We start from the raw sequence: 20,672 nt of genomic DNA, 5'->3' as shown, positions 1-20,672 counted from the left end.
TCTGCGGCAAATTCCACTTCAGTTCAGTTTAGTTCAATTAATGTGAAGTCCTGTTAGCGATAACATTTTCCCCTCTACTGCTGTTAAACTAATTAGAGAAGAGTAAATTTACTTAGCTGATAGGTACTTTTAATTTCACTTATTTACATATATCCCACTTCGAATTCCCTTTTCGACCTATTCATGGTACTTTAGAGAGACCATATTTACAAAGGACATATTGTTATATAGCCAGTACACAAACTCTGTTTGAAACTTTGCTAACATTACAGCGTAATTTAACGAAGTACACTTAACGAATGTTAGCTGTTCAGCCAGTTTAGCTCATTTAACGTAACGTCAAGTTATACTAGTTTCAAGTGTAGCATACTCTCGGGCTGAAAATTTATGTTATATCTGTGGATTTTATATGCGAGGACCTGCTGTTATAAAGTCAAGACACCAAGCATTGCTACAGTCGTCTTCACTTATTCTTACAACTGTGCGAAAGGGAATTTTGTCAAACGTTAGTAATTAAGGAGCGCTGTTAAGTTACATTTTACCTTATGTTAATTTTAAATCCTTACATTTTATGTTAAATTAACTCTTTAATGATAAGGAAAACTGGTAACTACATATTCATGTAAATATTGTTTTATGAGAGATGTTTTTTCGAATATTTTTCCTTGCCCTGAGTACCTGCCTTAACCCTTAGTATTTCTTCCAGTCGTATTTCCACCTTGTCAAACTGTTTTGCTTCTTGGTAATTTTTATGGAATTGAAATCTGTTTTGCGCAGCAACTAATCAACTCTGAGCACAAAACGACGTCTTGGCTACGCCCACTGTTGGCGGCGCAGATGAAAGACAGGCAAGAGCACAATGCTTAAAAGTGTCCTCGTAGATCACCGTGCTGCGCAGGGCTCGATCGCTCGATAGCTCGCTGTCGGAGAAGACACGCTTCACTATGGTTTAATTGCTTTGAAATAAGCCACACCCACGGTGCCGAAAATTTCATCTTGCACGCACATTATGGCTGTCGTGGGGTAAGGGGCGGTCCGCTTTGATCTGCAGGATCAGAGCGGCCGGCGAGGGGCGCGCCGTCAATTGCGGTTGGCTTGAAAAGCGGTTTGGTTACGCTGTTGACGCTGTTGATTCTGTTCCCCTTGGCCCAGCTCTTACTTATCCTAGACTGAGCGACTGAAGTGTGTAATTCGAAATTAGCTGAGCTCTGCTCAGCGGCACCTTTGTGCGCACCTGCTGGCAACATGTCCTTGTGCTCGGCTACTCAGTTACGCATCAGATAAGGAGACAAAGGCTCGCCGCTATGCGTAGCAATTGCCTCTGCATCTATCCATCTATCTCTATCTACCTACATATAGACGATATATAGTTAGTGATTTGTTTGCTGCGGCGACTTCATTCAGTCGTCCAAAATCGATTTGCATGTTTCGAGTTAATTCGTTACCGATTCAAAAACCTAACTTCAAAAGCAGAATTTATAACCGCACACATCTGTATGTACATTTATAATCTGACTAATTTTAGGATAATCATATCAAAAGCAAAAACAAAAAAAAACTCATATCAAATCAAATAAACAAAGCTGAACGAACCAAGTCCGCCTGCATAGACGACTGTGATTGCTGCTAATCAGGTTTTCTTCTCAGCCAAATTAGATTTCATTTTCATATTTCAATTTCGAAACAGTCGAATCGTCGAGCAACCGCACAAAATGCAAAATCAGTAAGACCAGTAGTCGCGACATGATATAAATTAACTGTTTTGACTTTGTGAAATGAAATGCGGCCTCTTTGAAATTCCAATTCAAATCGATCTCTTGCAGCAGCGCCACTGAACAAAAAGAAAAAAAAAAACAGTGGGTGACCGAATCACAAAAAAATAACGGAGAACGCATGACTATGAGATACCTTAACAATAGAAGATTCCAACAATAGTTAAGACGTTTGGCTATCTATGTATATCGATATTTTTATGTGAAACTAACTTAGAAATATCTCCAGAGAATATTCAACAAATAGATAGGCATATTGAAACTCTTGAACAGTAGATATAAATATAGCTATAAATACATTCAATCTACTCCTCTCGGCATAGTTCAAACTGCTATTGAACTAGCTAAGCTTAGCTCGAATCGCTATAGGGTATATCATATGTGATATTTAAAATATCATTAAGAGTAGTATTTGGCTTTTTTGGCTGGGGTGCTGGCCATATCTTCGTATCGTTAGAGTTGCCAGCGCACCGATTTCTTTTCGGCTTAAATGGTTTATGTGCGTTTGCAACCAGTTTAGGCCGTTGCCGCTACCGCTGCCGCAGCCGCTGCTGCTGCTGATGCTGCTGCTGTTGCTGTTGCCGTTGCTGTTTTCGTATTCAATTTAAAGTTTTAGGTGGGCCGTGGCCGGCGCCTTTGAAGCGTGCATCTCGTTTACCACGTGCCGAGCCCCACTCAAACTGAGAGACTGCGGCTCAGATTGAGTTTGAGACGAGCTTCCGACTGGGCTTTTGCGTCAGCAGTCGCAGCAGGAGTTACAAAATATGCCGACTGATCCAATGATCCAATCAAATCAGCGACAAAAAGCGCCATTTGAATTAATAAACAAAAATGTTTATCAATCTATATTTATAGATATATATATTCATGCATATACATATATATATATATATCGTATGTGCATATCTGAGTTTATTATTAATAAATATGCATTTTGATATTCGGTCTCTCAAGCCGAGTAGCGATTCAAACGATTTTAATGAGGTGCTCAGCATTTTATGATTTAATTAAGCCTCCATTCCGCAGTTGTTTACTTCGATTTTATTATGAGTAACTAGTATATATCTAGATATCTAAATATACATTTTTATAGAGCCTAAGCCCCATTTGTTGTGCCTTAATTATGAACGTTTTAAATTCTTAATGAATGCCCCATTTGGCGATCGCCGACGGCCGAGGACGGGGGTGTTTGGCTCTTCAGCGACTTCAGGCATGCGACAATGATTTAAATGATAACGAAGACCATCTGCATAATATAGTAGAAGCTGCTAGTTTGGCATTACGGAAAGTTTCTATAAAGGCAAGCCCCAACTGGAGCAAACCGGAGCAAAGCTAGCCTCATTCATGGATCCATTAGGCAGCTAAATAATTATATACGAAACTATTCCGACTCTGGCAATTCAGCGAACTCTTTTCCATAGAAACTTACTACTGATTAGATGATTTAAAAGTCTCATAAATACTATGCAAAGTCTTTGATTTCTTTTCAAACTCCCTAACTATTAAATAAGTAATCTAGGCCTAATGTCATGTCACAATATCCGTCAAGCCCTCCACTTTCGGTAAATCCTTTTAGCCACTCGCTCACTTCCGCATGCCCTTAACAATAACAGCGACAGCAACTGAGGTTGGTAAGAAGCGTGTAAGAGCTGCCCAAAGAGAGCTTGGACATGGCTGAGCGGCCTATGGAGGTCCGTCCAAAAGGGGAGCTGGCGACATATGTAGGTTGCGTTTTGTAGCTTAGAATCAAAGTCGGATCAGCGCAAATCTCTGTGATCTCAGTGAATGTGGATCTGTTGCCTTCGCTGCCGCTGCTGCCGCTGCTGCCACCTCTGTCGCTGGCTCTGTCGCTGCCGCTGTCTCAGTCGCTGCTGCTGCCGCTGTCGGTTGAACACTTTGATGTCCTAATTGGTTTATTACTTTGTCGGCATCTCGAGTCTTCTTTGTGTTTTTGTGTTTTTTATTCTTTTTCATGCTGTTGCCTGTTTTATTTATTTCTTTATTTCTTTGGGTTTTCATGCGGCCGCTGCGCTGCATTGTGTAAAAAAAAAAAAACAAAACAAAAAACAAGAAAATAAAACGCGCCCGTTGCGGCTCTCGAATCCCGAGCCAAGCTCCAGTCTCAGGCCCCAAAGCGGCTGAGCACGCGCACAGCACGGGAATGGGCCAGGGGCATGGCAACATACACTCCAGGGTAACCGCCCCGCCCCATCTCGCCCTGCCGCCCCTCTGCATGGCCTATGCTTGTTTACAATGTTGCCGCGTGTGCGTTCAATCAACATGTTGCGATATCAGCGCAATTTGTCATCCCATAAACAACAATGCAACCTGGCTAAATGCTTGCCCCTATATCATATGCCGGCCGAGGCAATAATCGGTTGCAGAAAGACTATACTTATGTGTATGCGTGCATGCGATGCTCAGGCGAACAAAAGGAAGACCTACCTCAACCAAATACATTGTAGGCCTACCATAAAAAGACTGCGCTTTGGGCAACAGTTACAAATAATCATTCAAGCTGTTGCAATTTGATACTCTTTTAGCAATTTTGTGTAAATTCATTGAAATATACATATATTTACATATATGTATATAATATGAACAATTTTTTCTTCACTTTATTCAAAAATCATTTATTTATTAACTTTAGCTTTACACAGTCAAATTTTTCTTGCTCGTTTTTAAGGCATTTTCAGTTCAACCTATTGCGTCGAAGCCGTTTTCGCTGTAGGCGCAACAAACGCAGCTGGCGTCGAAGTCGTCGCGCCAGTCTGATACGCAGCCGTCTAAGCTGCTGTAAGCGCCGTCTACGTGCATTTGACAATCCAATAGGGTTTGGCCTGAGGCTGGGGCTAGGGCTTGGGCTGGGGGTGGTGCTGGGGCTTGGGCTGGGGCTGGGGCTTGGGCTGGTGATTCCAGCAGTGGTGCTGGTGGTTCTAGCAGTGGTGCTGGTGGTTCTAACAGTGGTTGTTGTAGTTCTTCTTGTAGTAGTAGTATCGTCGTCGTCGTAATACGGAGTAAAATAATCATAAGTATCTTGGCAGCTAACCAGCTGGACCAGCAAGGTGCAGCCGACTAATCCAAAGAGTAGAACAAAAGTCGACCTCATTGTCAAAAGCGAATGATATACGACTTGATAATCCAATCAACTTATATAGCAAAATGATTGTTAGCTGAGCAGGTTGACTCCAACAGCTGTTCTCTAAGGTGTACGCAGTTGTTTCTTCTGTTTACAGCTTTGCGGCGGATGCAGTAGGTAACTCCCAATCGATAAAATAAACACAAATTGTCAAGTTCACAATGAGCTTACATTTCCAATGTCAAAATATTTACACAATTTACACAGAATTCCAATTCATTGATCATTTGCTCATATGTTCCATGAACACTTTAAGAATTCTTCATAAAAGGTGTTTTATATAAGGTCGGATTATTATATCCTTGGGGTATATTCTGATATCTGAATCTGAATACTTTTCCATAGTGAAGTCATAATCAATAATTTCAAGATTTTCGGCAGCAAAAAGTCTGCGAACTGCGCCCGCCGTTAACTCAGAATGCAAACTCATCAGTTTGCCGTGCCACAGTCCTGCAGAGGCTGCGGCAATGTTGCAGCACTCAATCAACATGCTGCGATATCAGCACAATTTGTCATTCTATAAGGAAGAGCGGACGTGGTCATGGCCATGGCTGTGACTGCCGCTGCTGCTGCTGTTGCTGCTGCTGCTGCACAGCTCTGAGACAATGTTAACCGAAATCTCACATCTACCATGTCGCATCTTTGGCAGCTCTGGCCCGCTGCGCTGCCAAGTTTCGTACGGTGGTCCTGTCTGATGTTTGCCGTATTCAAAGCATAAGAAAACTCAATCAAGAGGCTCGTAAATCTTGGCACAATTTGATGAGCGCTCAGTGGGAGACCCGTCTCCAGCAACGTCTGCGTCTTTGACTCTGTCTGTGTCTCCGTCTGCGTCTGCGTCTGCGTCTGCATCGTCGTCTCTGTCTTCGGCTCGTGTAAGAGGTCTTACATTTCTCGGCTTATTGATTATCAATGCTGGTGCCGCATCGGGGACCATTTCCGATTCGTCATCATGAGACGAGTGAAGTTTCAATCTGCTCCGAAATATATTATAAGAAATATATATATATATATATATATATATATGTATATATAAGAACTCTGATGTACGCCGTGTGTGGCGCATTCTGAGTGTTTTGACAGCATGGCACACACACACACACACACGAGCGCAAGCACACACATACAGTTACCAGTTCCACCTAAATTTGATGCAGCACAAGCCCAGGCGACGATCACAGGCGACTTCAAAAGTGTGCGGCTGAGCGTTATTGATCGTCCATGTCCCGCTGTTGTGATCCGCTCCCAGCATGAGGCATTACAAAAGGCCCAGTGATGGCAACAATGCCGCTCGTTGTCGCCGTTGCAGTTGTCCATAATCTACGCACGCACACATTGACAAAGTCGGTCCTTTTGAAGGTCCTTTTGGCCAAAGTTCCCGAGCTCACACACACACTCACACACACACAATGCTGGCTGCGCTGCATATGCAAAACACAATGAAGTTCTTTGAAGCGCGGCGCGTCAGGTAAGCGACAATTATTTATCTTACAAATTTACCTGAAATTAAATACTTACGCTGCGAAGCTAAAGTGCTCAGCCAGGCAATGCCACACACGCAGATACCCTGGAAACGGAAGAGCAAAGGAGGAGAGATAAGGCAGAGTAAGGCGAATTATTGAATATAATACATATATATACACAGATATATAATGTGTATTATATGTATAAGAGTTTTTCACACAACATCTCCGATGAGGATTCGCTTTGTCTGCCCTTGCCCTGCACATACCCAATTTGTACATTTGATGTTAAGAGGGCAACAAAAGGGCGACAAATTCCCCCTTTTTAATCAGCGGCACACACTTTGATCACCTGACACACACATGCACACACACAGATGCACAAACAGGCAGGCAAGGCCGCAGTTTCAGTTTCAGTTTCAGTTGCAGTTGCAGTTGCTGTTGCTGTGGGAACTTACCTGGCCACAAGGTGTGACAAGTCAGCGGATTTGCGTGTTTTCCTGCGAAATATTTAAATGCAAGATTATCGCCACACAGACAACAGACAACAGGCAGCAGGCAGCAGGCAGCAACTGTTGCCAACAAAAGACTCGCTAACTTAATCCTGCGGCCTGCCCTTTTGATCTGCTGCTGCTGTTCTGGCCGACTGGCCGGAGCGTTAACTAATTAGCAGCTGGACTGGCATTTGCCTCATTTCCGCCACAAAACAATTTCGATTAAGGCGAACTTAAAGCAAAAAGCTACCGACAACAACTAATCCAATCATAATCGCGCAATCATAATTACAACAATCTACCAAATGAAACGCAGACCCAGACCCCAGACCCCAAACCCCAGACAGTCCAGCCAAGACAAAGACCGATGATGATCGAAGCGACTGGCGAGTGGCCAGCCAAGCAGCCAAACTAACGGGCACAAACGAAACCCACAGCTGACTTCTAGCAACTGCACACAGCAACAACAACAGCAGCAGCAACAACAACAACAACAATAACAAGCATCGACAACAGGTTGCTGCTGCCTGAAGTGCTTCGTGGCCAGACAAACGTTAAGATTGTAATAACCATGTTAAAAGCAATTTACGTTTAAAGTGCTACTGTGATACGCCGCCGATGCGTTTCTTGATTAAGAACCCAGAGAGGCAACGACGAGAGAGGAGGCCTACACACACACACATGCACACACATGCACACAGACAGACTGGACAGTAAGTAGAAGGCTGCAGGAGCTGCCTTGTCTGCTCGTCTGCATTTATTTGGCGGCAAAAGTTGTTTTTTTTTTTTTTCTTTTCGAACTTTCCTTTCATATTCACAGTCCACTTAACACGCGCGTCGCACAATGCGCCTCAAAACACAAATGAGCAGCAGCAACAGTTGTTGTTGTTGTTGTTGTTGTTAGTGCTGCTGCCCCAACGGTGGCGGCAGCCTCAGAAATCTGTGCCTCGGTCGGCACGCTTTGATGTTGGGAATGGCGTGTGCCCAATGCAGAGATTCCGCTTTGTTGTTTTGCCGACGCCAGCGACGTCGTCGTCGTCGTCGTCGTCTTCGGGCATGCAACAGCAATTTGCCGCCAAGTGAGCCGCAGCAAGCGTGGAGCGTGGAGCATGGAGCATGGAGACCATACACAAGAGATACAAACGAACAGAGACTGCGAAAGAGACACTGCGACGGAGAGCAAAGTCAACTTAAACTCAACTCCCAAAGATGCCCAAAGTGCCCAAGAGTGGCTCAGCTCGCACCAACACTTCAGAGTCTGCAGTGTTTGCCGTTATTTCCCATAGAGAAGTTTGTTAATTTGTTGTGGATTAAAATGTCATTAGTTTGCGAATCTCTAGCTCTCTAGATAAACTCTCAAATATCATAGACTGACATCGAATGCTCTGCAGTTAGAGCAACAAAGTACATTTTATATTATATACATATAATATTATATATTAGCGTATTCAAATTACTTGAATCCTTTCAAATTCCCTCAGACTTAAATCTTAATTTGCAACAAATTCTTCGACTATTATTCTCAAATTAACTCAGCTTATTTGTCTACTGTCCTGCAAATAAATAAACTTGTTTATGCTCAATTTCATGTGACAGAACTTCAAACTTATGCGAAAGAGTTGCAGTTATGATGATAATCTGCTGAAATGAGAGCGCAAGATGAAGAGCTGACTGGCTGCCTGCTATAAGTATGTATGCATATGTATGTGTCTGGCTGCAGCACCTGTTGCGTTTCCCACACAATGTTGCAGTTTGCAAATCGACAGCTGCAACAGTCAACAGGATCAAAGGCAGTTACCGTAACTCAGTCGAGGCCGAGCTGTATGATCCGTTAATAAAGTTGTGCGTCTTGGCTGAAATTTTAATTGCTTATCGAGCGCGACCTGGGCACATCTGTGGAAAGGTTAGAGTCTGAGATAGAAGACCGAATAGAAAGAGAGGCAACGAAAGACAGAGAGATAGAAAACGAGCGAAGGAGAGAGAGGGAGAGAAATATAAGCGGAGATTCCTTCGTGTTGCACGATTGATGTCAAGCGCTGCGACTGCGGCAACTGGGACTTTAAAGATTATGCCGAAAGTTATGATGGTAGCAGCGGCTGAGGCAGAGGCAGCGGCAGCGGCATCAACTACGCGGCTCCAGGTGTTCTGGCCTAGCATGCGAAATTATATGGCTCAGTGGCAACAGCAGCAGCAGCAACAGCAGCTTTAACTACGCAGTGGCCGCTTCTTCAACAACAACATTATGAGCATCAGCATGATCACCATGATCAGCTGCTGCTGCTGCTGCGGCTGCTGCTGCTGGCGTCGCTGGGCAGTGCGGCAAAAGATGAAAGGTGGCGGCAACACTTTGATGCGGCCAAGATCAAAGCTGCCGATTGTTTACATAATAGTGGCCTTTGAAACGGAACAATAGAATGCCAGGATCAAAGACACCGACCGGTTAGTGCGCTTAAGCGAAATGAATGTCCATGTCCCGCATCAGCGAGGGGCCAACGCAACGCAACGTAACGCAACGGCAACGGCAACGATCATCTGTTTCTCCTGTTGCTGCCGCCGGTGCCGCCGGTGCTGCCGGAGCTGCCGGAGCTGCGGCAAAAGTAGCACTCGTCTTCATCATGATCATCCTCTACAGCCGAAGACATCATTATGCTCGGCTTTCAAATTGTGTGCAAGTCGTGTGCGAGTCTTGTAATTGTTGCAAAAGAGTTACAGCCCATGCCCATGGTCATGCCCCCGCCGTCCAGCCACGATCTCACTCTCTCTCTCTCTCTCTCTCTCTCTCTTGCGCTGCCCAGTGCCGTGTTCCCTGCTGATTGCGCGTTAAATGTTTATGGGCATTCATCGCGTGCTGTTCGGCGGCGTTTTAATTGCCCCCAATGCTGCAGCAGCAACAGCAGCGACAGCAGCAGCCACAGCAAGTGCCACACGGTGCGTATGAGCAATGCGAGCATCCAATAATCTCCAGAGATGTCGCCGCATAATAATTGCGTACGCGGTCTCGTACTCAATGCAAAATTATTGCAGCGCCTTTCCAATTCTCACTTTCAAGTCGCCGACAAGTTTTTTTTTTTTTGTATTTGTATTTTCGTTGGTCCATAAGCCCAGAAATTTCACTATTTGACAAACGAACGACGATGGAAAATAAAATTAATTTAGTCCGTGATAGTAAAAGAAGAAGCTGACGCGAAATGAAAACATTTGCAAAATACAATTTTATGGCTACCAAATGCGCCCATGTAGGCCGTTAAAAACAAGTATGCGGCGTTGAAAGATCGTAAAAGATTGAAATATTTCGATTTCGGCAACGGCATATCAAAGCCACAGATATTTTTGTATTTAATGATCGGTCATTAATTGAATTTCGTATAGAAATGGAAATGGAAATGCGTGGCAAAGGGCCATATGGATGGAGTCCCTGTTGACCAAGAGAAGAGATACACACACATATATATGTACATATACACATGTATGTATATGTATATACGCGAGATGATTTCTCTCGCATTTCGGCAGCAATTTCGTATGGGAATTAAACGTATTTTTTTGTAGATTTACAATTAGATAAAGTCGCGACTGACTACTTTATTGAGATTTTATGTGCTTAAGCCGCCGTCCCACATATTCCAAAATATATATCCCAGGGCCACGGCGGCTTGGGCTCTTTCCAAGAAATGCCGCGCGATCATAAAACACAAAAATGCGCCGCATTAAAAACATAAAAATACATACATATGCCTATATATGTACATATGTATATATATATGTATGATAATGGGCGAATTATTGAAGCTGTCGTCGCGGGTGCTTCTGAGCGCAGCATAAAACGCAACTGCATTCAAAATTTGCAATTACACTAAATTAGCATTAAATGTGCAATTAAAAAGTGCGACAAAAAAACGACCAGCAATAAAACAAAAGACTTAGGCAACGAACTCGCCCAGCGCAAAAGATGGCGAATTAAACAACAACATTAAGAGCCACAAGCAAAACGAAAACCGAAATCCGAAATCCGAAAAAAAATGAAACCGAAACGAAAACCAGAAGCCATTTCGGCTTTCGATTAAGCAGATCAAAGGCGCTGATAAAAGCGTAAGACGATTATTAAAAAAAAAACTGAAAAACAAAAAATAAAGGAACCCACATCGACACCGACGCCGACGCAGACGCCGACGCAACGCGGACTGAGAACGAGTCAGAGAGTTGGCCGCCGAGTGAGAGAGAATGAGAGCGCATAATTCTTTCAAATTGCATTGCCTTGCAGTTTATTATTAGTTTTGTTATTATTTTGCGTATTCTAAACAAAAACGAAGACCACGCCGAGTACGCCAAGTGATTGGAATGCGAGAGCGAGCGAGCGCACTGAACTGATAGAGCGCAAGAGAGCGGCGTACGAGCGCACGTGAGCCGCAGCTGGCAGTGACGCTGACGCTGACGGCGACGTCGATGTCGGCGTCAACGTCAGCGTCGGCGGCAATGCTGCCAAAGAGCGACACAAGGCAAGGTAAAAATTTCATTCCGTTTCGAGCATTCGACGTGTGCGGACGTACCAACAAGTGTCTTCCCTGACTCAGTCTCAGTCTCAACTCTCTCACGCAGTCGTGCAACGGGTGTTCAAAGTGTTCCCAGATCAATATCTATATTGAATAATCAAAATAATCACAAATCATATATCAAGCCGATAGAATGAAAGTGTAGGCCAAGTGTGCATGGCAAAACATGGTTAAATATTTGCAGAATGTGCAGCAATAAACATGCAGTGCTTCAAAATTGTGCATTGATAGCCAACAGTGCTTAACAACTCGATAACTGAAGAGGGCAGAGCAGCCAAGTGTTCGCTGCGATTCAATAAAGGCTATAATCATAATCATTTATCATTATCAATATATATACACATATATATACACACATATGTGAGCCATGGCAGCTGTTCAGATACAAAATATGCCAGCCGCCACAAATAAATGGATTAAATACAACAACAACAACAACAACAACAATCACACACACAAGCAGGTGAGTTTAACCACTGAATTTATTGGCTAAGCCATACAGTAGCCACCGCTACAACAACAACAACAGCAGCAGCAGCAACTTATTAAAGAGGGCCGCAAATATCAAAAGTTGCCGCTGAAGTTGGAGAAGAAAAAAAAAAACAGGCCAAAAACAACACGAAAAAACAGTAGCACGTCAATTAAAATTAATAGCTTCCGACTTAATCCGCCCAATTGAGTTGACCGAAAAACTACAGCAGCAGCAGCAGCAGTAGCGGCAACAACAACAGCAGCAACATCTACAGCTTTATTTACGACATTAGCATATCGCAGAAATCGAAATCAATTTGAAAATCCTTTGCAAGGGCATAAAAATCAGCTTAAATTTGCCTGCGTGCGCAAAAGGCCAACAACAACAACAAGTTACCAAAAAAAAAAAAAATTATGCGTACATATATAAAAATAAATAAAACTCAAACAAAACAAAAGCCAAAAGGCCGACAGAACGCAGCAAAGAGACTTTTTTTCTTTAAGTATAGCTAACCAAAAACCCTCATCAGCAACAACAACAACAACAACAACAACAAAGTGCAGGCCGCTTTCGTGCGCTCCACTTCGCTTGAAGCCACAACCACATCCAGAGCTCCACAGCTTGAAGAGTCCCAGTTCGTATAGCCTCCATGCCATATAGCGTATAGAGTAGTTGGCTACTGTTTTCAAAGTTAAGATCAATGAGTGCGACGACTGCCTTTGGGTACGCTCGTACGTTCGTGCGCTTGGGCCGAACTGGTTGGCCGGCTGGCTGGCTGACTTGGCTGGCTGCCTGGCTGCGAGATCTGCTTTGCAGCATGCCGCAAAGCGGCATTGGCCATCGGGCCATCGGGGCGGCAAAGTACAAAGCTGAAAACGGCACGGGTTTAGCGCGCTCAGAGTAAAAAGCGATCAGCGTAGCCGCTCGGCAGACGTGCGCACATCCCACAGATACAAAGATACAGTCACACACACACACACACACACACACACACGCACACATACAGTGAGAGCTGTGGCCGGTCTAATAACGATGCCTGGCACTTGGCTACATGTTTTAGGCCGCGGCTTCGGCCTTTTGTTGTTGCTGCTGCTGCTGCTGTCGCTGCTTGCGGCTTCATTTGAGGCTGCTTCCGAATTACCTGCGTGGCACTGCAGTTGCCGCATCAACACAAGCAGCAGCCGCCGCCGCCTCAGCCTCAGCCGTTGCGTTATTTCCATGCCATAAAAAGTATTAAATTGCTGCAAACAGGTGTATTTTATGAATGCCTCACATCAGGCAGTCGTTGGCTCTGTTTTAGGAGCAGAGCCAGGCAGGCAAGGGCAGACAGGCTAGCGGACCCGTCGCTTGGCTGTTGACCATTGCAGTTGCAATTATGTTGCCTAGCTTCACGCTCAAGCTGCAAGCTCTAAGTGCAACAAAAATATTAAGGTCAATTCTGGAGAAAATGTAAATGACGATAAATGGGAGGTAGACTTAAGAAATAACGATGGTATGAAAAGAATCGGACATAACTAGGATTTTCTTATCCGAATAGTATATAGAACTTGGGCATCTTCAGTCTCCAGTGATTACATTCTCTATGATAAATTGCAATCTTTGGTACCTCCGGCCATTAGTCCATGCTGAACAAAAGTTCTGCCCGCGCTGCTTCCGTTTAAATTTAACGGTTACTTCGCTTTGATTTTTGCATTTGCGCGCGCTTTTTTTCCATATTTTGTCTTCACCGCCGCCGCACGAAAATCAAACAAACTGGCAACAACAATGGGACTAACAATAAACAACAACAACAGCAACAACAATGGCAACGGAAGTTTATTTATGCCTGGCCCGCTATTTGCTTAAGCGTATGCGATAAGCCGCGTGAGAGACAGATAAACAGACAGACAGAGCGAAAGAGAGCGAGCGAGTTGTTGCTGCTGTAGCAGCAAGTGCTGCGACTAATAAGCTGATGCAAGGCCCCAACAGAACCAAAAGCAGGCAAAAACATATTTATATATAAAGCAAAAACCACAACACTTGCCCCGCACACCCTCAGCTCTCCGCCTTGGCCAAGCGCAGTCATTGCAGTCGCTCGGCTCCTTTGATTTGACAAGGTCGTTATTGATTATGTTGCATATTTGAGTGCGATAAATATATGTGTGTGTGTGTGTGTATTTGAGTGTTAAGAGGCTAACGTAGTAGAAAAATATAAACAAAACATTTTTAAAAGCTATTTCAACAATTACTGCATTTTAATAACATATAGGACGATTAAAGCTATCGATAAATACATTAAATATGAAATCCCATAAAAATAAATTCAACTTGAATAAGAAAATTTACTTGCATCGTCTTTTATTGCAATCAGCAATATATATATCAAAAAATTGAACGAAATTAAATATTACATCTATTATTTTCCACTTATCTTAAGTGAATTAAAAAATATATGGATTTTTGCTACTGTCTTCAATCTACCTAACCAAAGATTATAAATAATTATGAGCCATAAATCGTGTTGCCAATTTGTAAAGAGATTTGCAAATTTTTTAATAGACCAATTCACTTAGGCAGCCATTTAATAGTAGTCTAACCTGTAAAAGCCTAATGGCATTACAATTAACACACACAAGCACACACACACACACACTCACACCATTCACAATCGTATCAAATTAATTCAAGTCACCACAGGGCGTATGCTTCATTTATTAAAAAAGTAAAATATATATATACATACATACATACATACATATATATATATATAAATAGCAACCACTAAGCGCTTAGCGCCAGCGCCAATCACTAAAAGAGAGAGAAGGAGAGAGAGAGAGGGAGAGCAGGGTAGAGAGAGGGAGAGCGACTTGACTATTTGCAGCAATTAATAAAAACTGACAATTTAATCGTCGCGACAAGTAGTTGGCTGGCAGCCAGCCCCCAGACAGAGCAGCTGCCTAAACTCTGCCCGGAACCGGGCAGCGGGGCGAACGGAGCTTGGGGTGGGTCGGGCGCCTTTGTCGGCATTGCTGGCCGCAAGAAATCGGTACACTGGCCCGACTGAAAAGAAAGATCGACCAAGAGCGAGCGAGAACGAGAAAGAAGCTAAGACGGTGAAAGAGACAGGGAGAGGGAGAAAGAGAGGAGTTACTACAAGCCAAAAGCAAAATATTAATAAGCAGTGCCCGCAATTAATAGCGCAACTTAAGACGCTATATAGGGTAATTAAGCGGCGCTTGTGAACATTTTTTCCTTTGGCGGAGCCGACGATGACGACGACGACGACGTCGACGGAGGCGGCGGCAACGGCGACAGAGCAGCTGCCGATGTTGTTGGTCTTGTTGTTGCTGTTGCTGTTGCTGTCGGCGCTGCCGTTTTTTCTCTTAACAGGTAAACAACAAGTGCAACGTACGCTCGAATCTAAGTATCTCTATCTTGTGGCTGTGTATATGTGTGTGTGTGTGTGTGTGTTTGTCAATGTGGGCACGCGTTTTGTTTACTCAAGCGTAAATCCGCGCACACACGTAATTTTTGTTATATTATTTTGTAGTTTTGTGGGTCTTGGTTAACATTAGAAGATCGTAGGCGCAGCCCCAAAAATAAATTGTCAAGCATGTCAATAGGCGAGGGTTGCTCAAATAGTTAGGAATAGCATAGAAGAAGATAAATAATTATTTAAAATATTTTTAGTAAAATTTACTTTATTGCTAAAAATATAAATATGGATTCCATAGTTCCGATAAATATATTTATGGAATTATATCTTCTGCACTTCAGTGAGTCTCATTCCCCACTTTGATTTCCTCTATTTACATTTTTCAGCTCAAACGAAACTCACAACTCATTGAGCAGCTCTCGTAGCGTTAGAATTCTTGTCAATTTGTTAAGCGGCAAACATCAGAGAGTTTTGTTTTATTTATTTTTTCGTTTTTGGTTACTTGAGTTGTGTTGTGGCAGCACGATGGGGGGAAGGCCTCCACTAACAGACAGGCAGCAATCAAAACGGCAGCGATAGCAAAACTGAAAACTGATTGAAGAAAAGTCGCTCAATATGTGTGTGCAACAAGAGCAGCATCAGTAGCAGCAGCAGCAGCAGCAGCTGCAGCAGCAGCAACGTCTTAAAGCTAGATGGCTGACAGCTTAAAGCTTTAGCCACCGGCTTAAAGCTTAATTCGCTACCGTTACTTCAACCTGTTGAGCAACTGGCCAAGTTTTATGTGTATGTGTGTGAGTGTGTCTGTGTGTGTATCCATAATTGTTCTGGCTGTTTTTGTAGGCCTCCTCTCAAATTGTCCGTGTCATTTGCATTTCGTCTGCAAATTGTCGTCGCTAGAGGCAGAGACAGCGGCACAACTTCAAAGCCAAAATAAACATTGATTGAAGATTTCTTTACGATTTCTGAATGGTTATTTATGCAGAGACAGCGGCGCAGACAGGCGGACCCAATTGACAGACTGACACACTGAGACACTAAAATCGTTGCCTTTGACTTGCTGTTGTTGTTGTTTCTGTTGGTGCTCTTCTGTTGTTGGCGGCACGCGTTTTGTTGTTGCTTAGTTGTTTTTGTATCATTTACAAATTGCTGGAAAATAGCGTAAAATCAAAACAACAACAACAACGACAACCACAAATCGCCGCTGCTCATTTGATTGATGTGCACAACCGACCTTAAGTTCAAAGCCAAGAACAGCAACAGCAACAACAACAACAACAACCAAAACTGAAACTGAAACAGAAACAGAAACAGACGTCGACAACGCTGATTACCACGCGTCAGCGGCCATGACAATGTGAAATCCAGCTGTATGTATGCGTGTGTGTGTATGTGTATGTGTGTGGACCCACGAGGCGTATGATTAATATACAATTGATGTGTGTAATAACAGAGCAGCTCTCTAGCCCATGTTTAACTAAATACTTGGCCCTCACACTGGCTCTTACTCTCGCTCTCGCTCTCGCTCTCTCTCTCTGTCTGTCTCTCTCACCATGTGCTAATGCGAACGGCAAACAACAACAAACAGTGCACAACGTAAAACAATAACAACAAAAACGTAACGAAATACGCGGCAAAAATTTCTTTGATCTTATCGCAAAGCTTCTTGCTCGCATTTTGATCAAAGCAAGTTTTTCCGCCAAAATACAAAGGCAACAACAACAACATCAACAGAAAACCACAAGAGCAACAGGCGGCCGCAGCATAGCAGAGCGAGAGAGGAATACGCAAAGGCAGAGAACAACTGATATTACGACGACAACAACAAAAAGTTGTGAATGAGTTTTGAGTTAACGCACAGTGGAAGAGAGAGAGAGAGAGAGGGATACAGAGAGCGGGAGAGCGGAGCAAAGAGAGAGCAGCCGAACGCGTGCCGAATGCAGCTTTAAAGCTTGCGCGCAGCACAGGCTGGCGCGTCAAAGCTGCTGCAGCGCGAAAGCTTTAGCACCGTTTGCTTTTCGAGCTTCACTTTATTTGAATAATAACTCGTGAGAGTAAGTTACAGCTATTCTAAATCAAGAAATTCTTTCTCTTGCAGTGGACGACGACGACGCAACTGTGCTGCCAGCTGTCGCTGTTGCTGCCGCTGATTGCACTCAGCGCACTGCCACACGCCAGCAGCAACAGCATTAACAGCAGCGGCAGCAGCAGCAGCAATGCAAACAAAAACAACAACGACAACATTGAAACATTTGGCGTGCGCAAAGCTCCATTGGAACTGGAACTGGAGCAGGCGGAGGCCAATGGCAATTCGCTGAACATGATACAGCGCAACTACATGATCATGCACCCAGCGGGCGCCGCGTCGGCGCACAGCGATGCTGGCATCGATCACAGTCGGTCTCTGAAGCGTGCCTGGTTGACCAACTCGAGCATCACCTGCAACGATGGCACCCACGCGGGCTTCTATCTGCGCAAGCAGCCCAACTCCAAGAAATGGATCGTGTTTCTCGAGGGCGGCTGGCACTGCTTCGACAATCGTTCGTGCCGGGCGCGTTGGCTGCGTCTGCGCCATCTGATGACCGCCTCCCAGTGGCCAGAGACACGAGATGGTGAGTGAAACCGCTAGAAATAACTGCTATCGAAGCTAATCCACTCCCCGCTTTTATAGCTGGTGGCATTCTGTCTCCGCATGCTGACGAGAACCCCTACTGGCACAATGCCAACCATGTGCTGGTGCCCTACTGCAGCAGCGACTCCTGGTCGGGCACGCGCATCGAGCCGGACACACGAGACCGCGATAACAGCTGGCGCTTCATGGGCGCCCTGATACTGCGCCAGGTGATTGCCGATCTGATACCCTTGGGCCTGGGCCGTGTGCCTGGTGGCGAGCTGCTGCTGGTGGGCTCCTCTGCAGGTGGACTCGGCGTCATGCTCAACCTGGATCGCGTGCGCGACTTTCTAGTCAACGAGCGCAAGCTGCAGGTGACGGTGCGCGGCGTCAGCGATTCGGGTTGGTTTCTGGATCGAGAGCCATATACACCATCGGCAGTGGCCTCCAGCGAGGCAGTGCGACTGGGCTGGAAGCTGTGGCAGGGCTTGCTGCCCGAGGACTGCACCAAGGCGCATCCCACAGAGCCTTGGCGCTGCTACTTCGGCTATCGCCTGTATCCCACACTGAAAAGTGAGTTACTCAAAGGCATATCCCTTTCGACTCGATCCCTAAAGTTTTCCATCTTGTTGCAGCTCCACTCTTTGTGTTCCAGTGGCTTTTCGATGAGGCGCAAATGCGCGCTGACAATGTGGGCGCGCCCGTCACGCCCCAGCAATGGAACTATATACACGAAATGGGCGGCGCACTGCGCTCCTCGCTGGACAACGTGAGCGCCGTGTTCGCGCCCAGCTGCATTGGCCATGCGGTGCTGCTGAAGCGCGACTGGGTTAACATTAAGATCGACGACATCTCGCTGCCCTCGGCGCTGCGCTGCTGGGAGCACTCGACGCGGCCGCGACGCAAGCGCCACGACAAGCTGAAGCGCAGCACGGAGGCGACGACAACGGCGCTGCAGGAGCGGCAGCAACATCATCCCAATGCCAACAGCCAAAGACATCAGCGCCATCGCCAGCGGGCACAGAAGCTGAACAATGTGGCTCAGGCGCAGCCGGCGCCGCAGCGCAAAAGGAATCACCTGAGCAAAGAGCAGCGCGAGGAGCGCAAGCGTCGCCGGCAAGAGCGACAGCGACGCAAGCAGCGACGTCGCCAGCAGCAGCTGCAGCGCAAGCGCGAGAACGAGGCAGCAGCCAGCAACAGCAGCAACAGCAGCAACAAAAACAGCAACAAGCAGCGCCGCCGTCCACAGCTGACAGCCGAGCAGCAGCTGCAGCGCAAGCAGCAGCGCCAGCAGCGACGCAAGCAGCAACAGCAGCTGCAGAAGGAGCAGCCGAGCGAGCCGCAGAAACGGCGAGCTTCCAACAGCGCCACCAAACTGAAGCCGCGTCAGCGTGTGCCGCGCGTGCCCGAGAAGTGTGGACTGCGGCTGCTGGAGCGTTGCAGCTGGCCGCAGTGCAACCACTCGTGCCCCACGCTCACGAATCCGCTGACCGGCGAGGAGATGCGCTTCCTCGAGCTGCTCACCTCCTTCGGCCTGGACATCGAAGCCGTGGCCGCAGCACTCGGCGTCGATATGCACACGCTGAACAACATGGAGCGAACGGAGCTGGTGAATCTGCTCACGCAGCAGGTGAGCTGAAGGAGCCACATCGTTAGGTTTTAGTACATAGATACCCTGTAAATAGTTGGCCTGTATATAGATATAGCCATAGACTGTATAGCCATATATATACATATGTTTGTCTAAATGTATATATATGCATATATCGGAGCTATTCCAATTCCTAAACCAAGCAAAAGACATGCGCATAGTACCCAGTTATTAAGCAGAATTTATTTATATACATAAATATATAAACAAACATGCACACATACGCATACATATGTTACCATGCGTATACGTAATTCATATTTATTCATTCGAGAAACTAACACAAATGCAACCACAAGACTGTTTTTTATGTTTTCTATGCATAAACATAATGTAATTTTTTTTTTTAATTAACTAAAAATTAAAATCGTATTTATTTATAATTATTTATAATTTATAAGACATGTATGCAGCTGTATATATGTATGTATGTATGTATGAGCGAAGCTAGACTGTTTCAATTGCCCGATGCCAAGTTTGTTAACAAAAAAGAAAATATAAAAGAAAAATAATAGAGCAGTTCACATAAAATATATGTGAATATGAAAAATTCAAGCTTACAAATTACCTACCTCAGGAGAACAGAGAACCATGAGAAATTATTAGAACCAGCTGCCTTGAATAGCATTGCGATTTGTACCTGTGCAAATTAAATCAAATAATTAATTAACATTATTTATTTATGTACTTTAGCAACATTTATTTTTTATTATTGATTTTTTTTTTTTTTTTTTTTTTTTTGTTTAGTTATGCGCATTCCGTTCAAAATAATTGTACTTAACTTAATCTTATAATTAACTGGCAACAATGAAGCAAACCGAACAACTCGAATATTATTATTTATATGTAAAGTCCATAAGCTAGATGTAATATGCACATATAGCTTGTACAGAAACGGTTAAAGTTTAGACTAAGAATTGTTGTGCTTAAATTAAGCTAAGTTAGAACTTTAAAAGCAGCAACTAAAAAAAAGAGATGAGTCGAACAAACAGCTAAAATCATTGTTATAATTTCCATTTACATAGAAGAAAAAAATGAGTTAAAAAACAAAACAAAAAAAAAACAAAAACAAAACAAAAAATTAAAAATCAATATCGATAAAAACAGAAAT

The 20,672-nt window shown here is 44.4% G+C and overlaps 1 protein-coding gene across 1 annotated transcript; it reads left to right on the top strand.

The window, feature by feature from the left end:
- Positions 1-11,384: 11,384 nt before the first annotated feature.
- Positions 11,385-20,140, top strand: Notum (palmitoleoyl-protein carboxylesterase notum). Its single transcript, XM_089259334.1, has 4 exons — positions 11,385-11,878; positions 17,398-17,911; positions 17,971-18,483; positions 18,546-20,140. The coding sequence occupies exons 1-4, from the start codon at positions 11,783-11,785 to the stop codon at positions 19,547-19,549; spliced, it is 2,127 nt and encodes a 708-aa protein (XP_089115460.1). The 5' UTR covers positions 11,385-11,782; the 3' UTR covers positions 19,550-20,140.
- The last annotated feature ends 532 nt before the right edge of the window (positions 20,141-20,672 follow it).

This window comes from Drosophila navojoa, chromosome 4 (assembly GCF_054131105.1).
Source record: "Drosophila navojoa isolate 15081-1374.11 chromosome 4, UAZ_NAV_1.0, whole genome shotgun sequence".
Taxonomy (NCBI): Eukaryota; Metazoa; Arthropoda; class Insecta; order Diptera; family Drosophilidae; genus Drosophila; species Drosophila navojoa.
Note: the sequence above shows the minus strand (reverse complement) of the source record. Positions and strands in the feature narration are given on the sequence as shown.

Coding starts and splice junctions, on each gene's coding strand:
- Notum (XM_089259334.1), top strand. CDS start 11,783: ATGGCAGCTGTTCAGATACAAAATATGCCAGCCGCCACAAATAAATGG. Junction 11,879..17,397: donor ACAATCACACACACAAGCAG/GTGAGTTTAACC, acceptor TTTCTCTTGCAG/TGGACGACGACGACGCAACT. Junction 18,484..18,545: donor CCTGTATCCCACACTGAAAA/GTGAGTTACTCA, acceptor ATCTTGTTGCAG/CTCCACTCTTTGTGTTCCAG.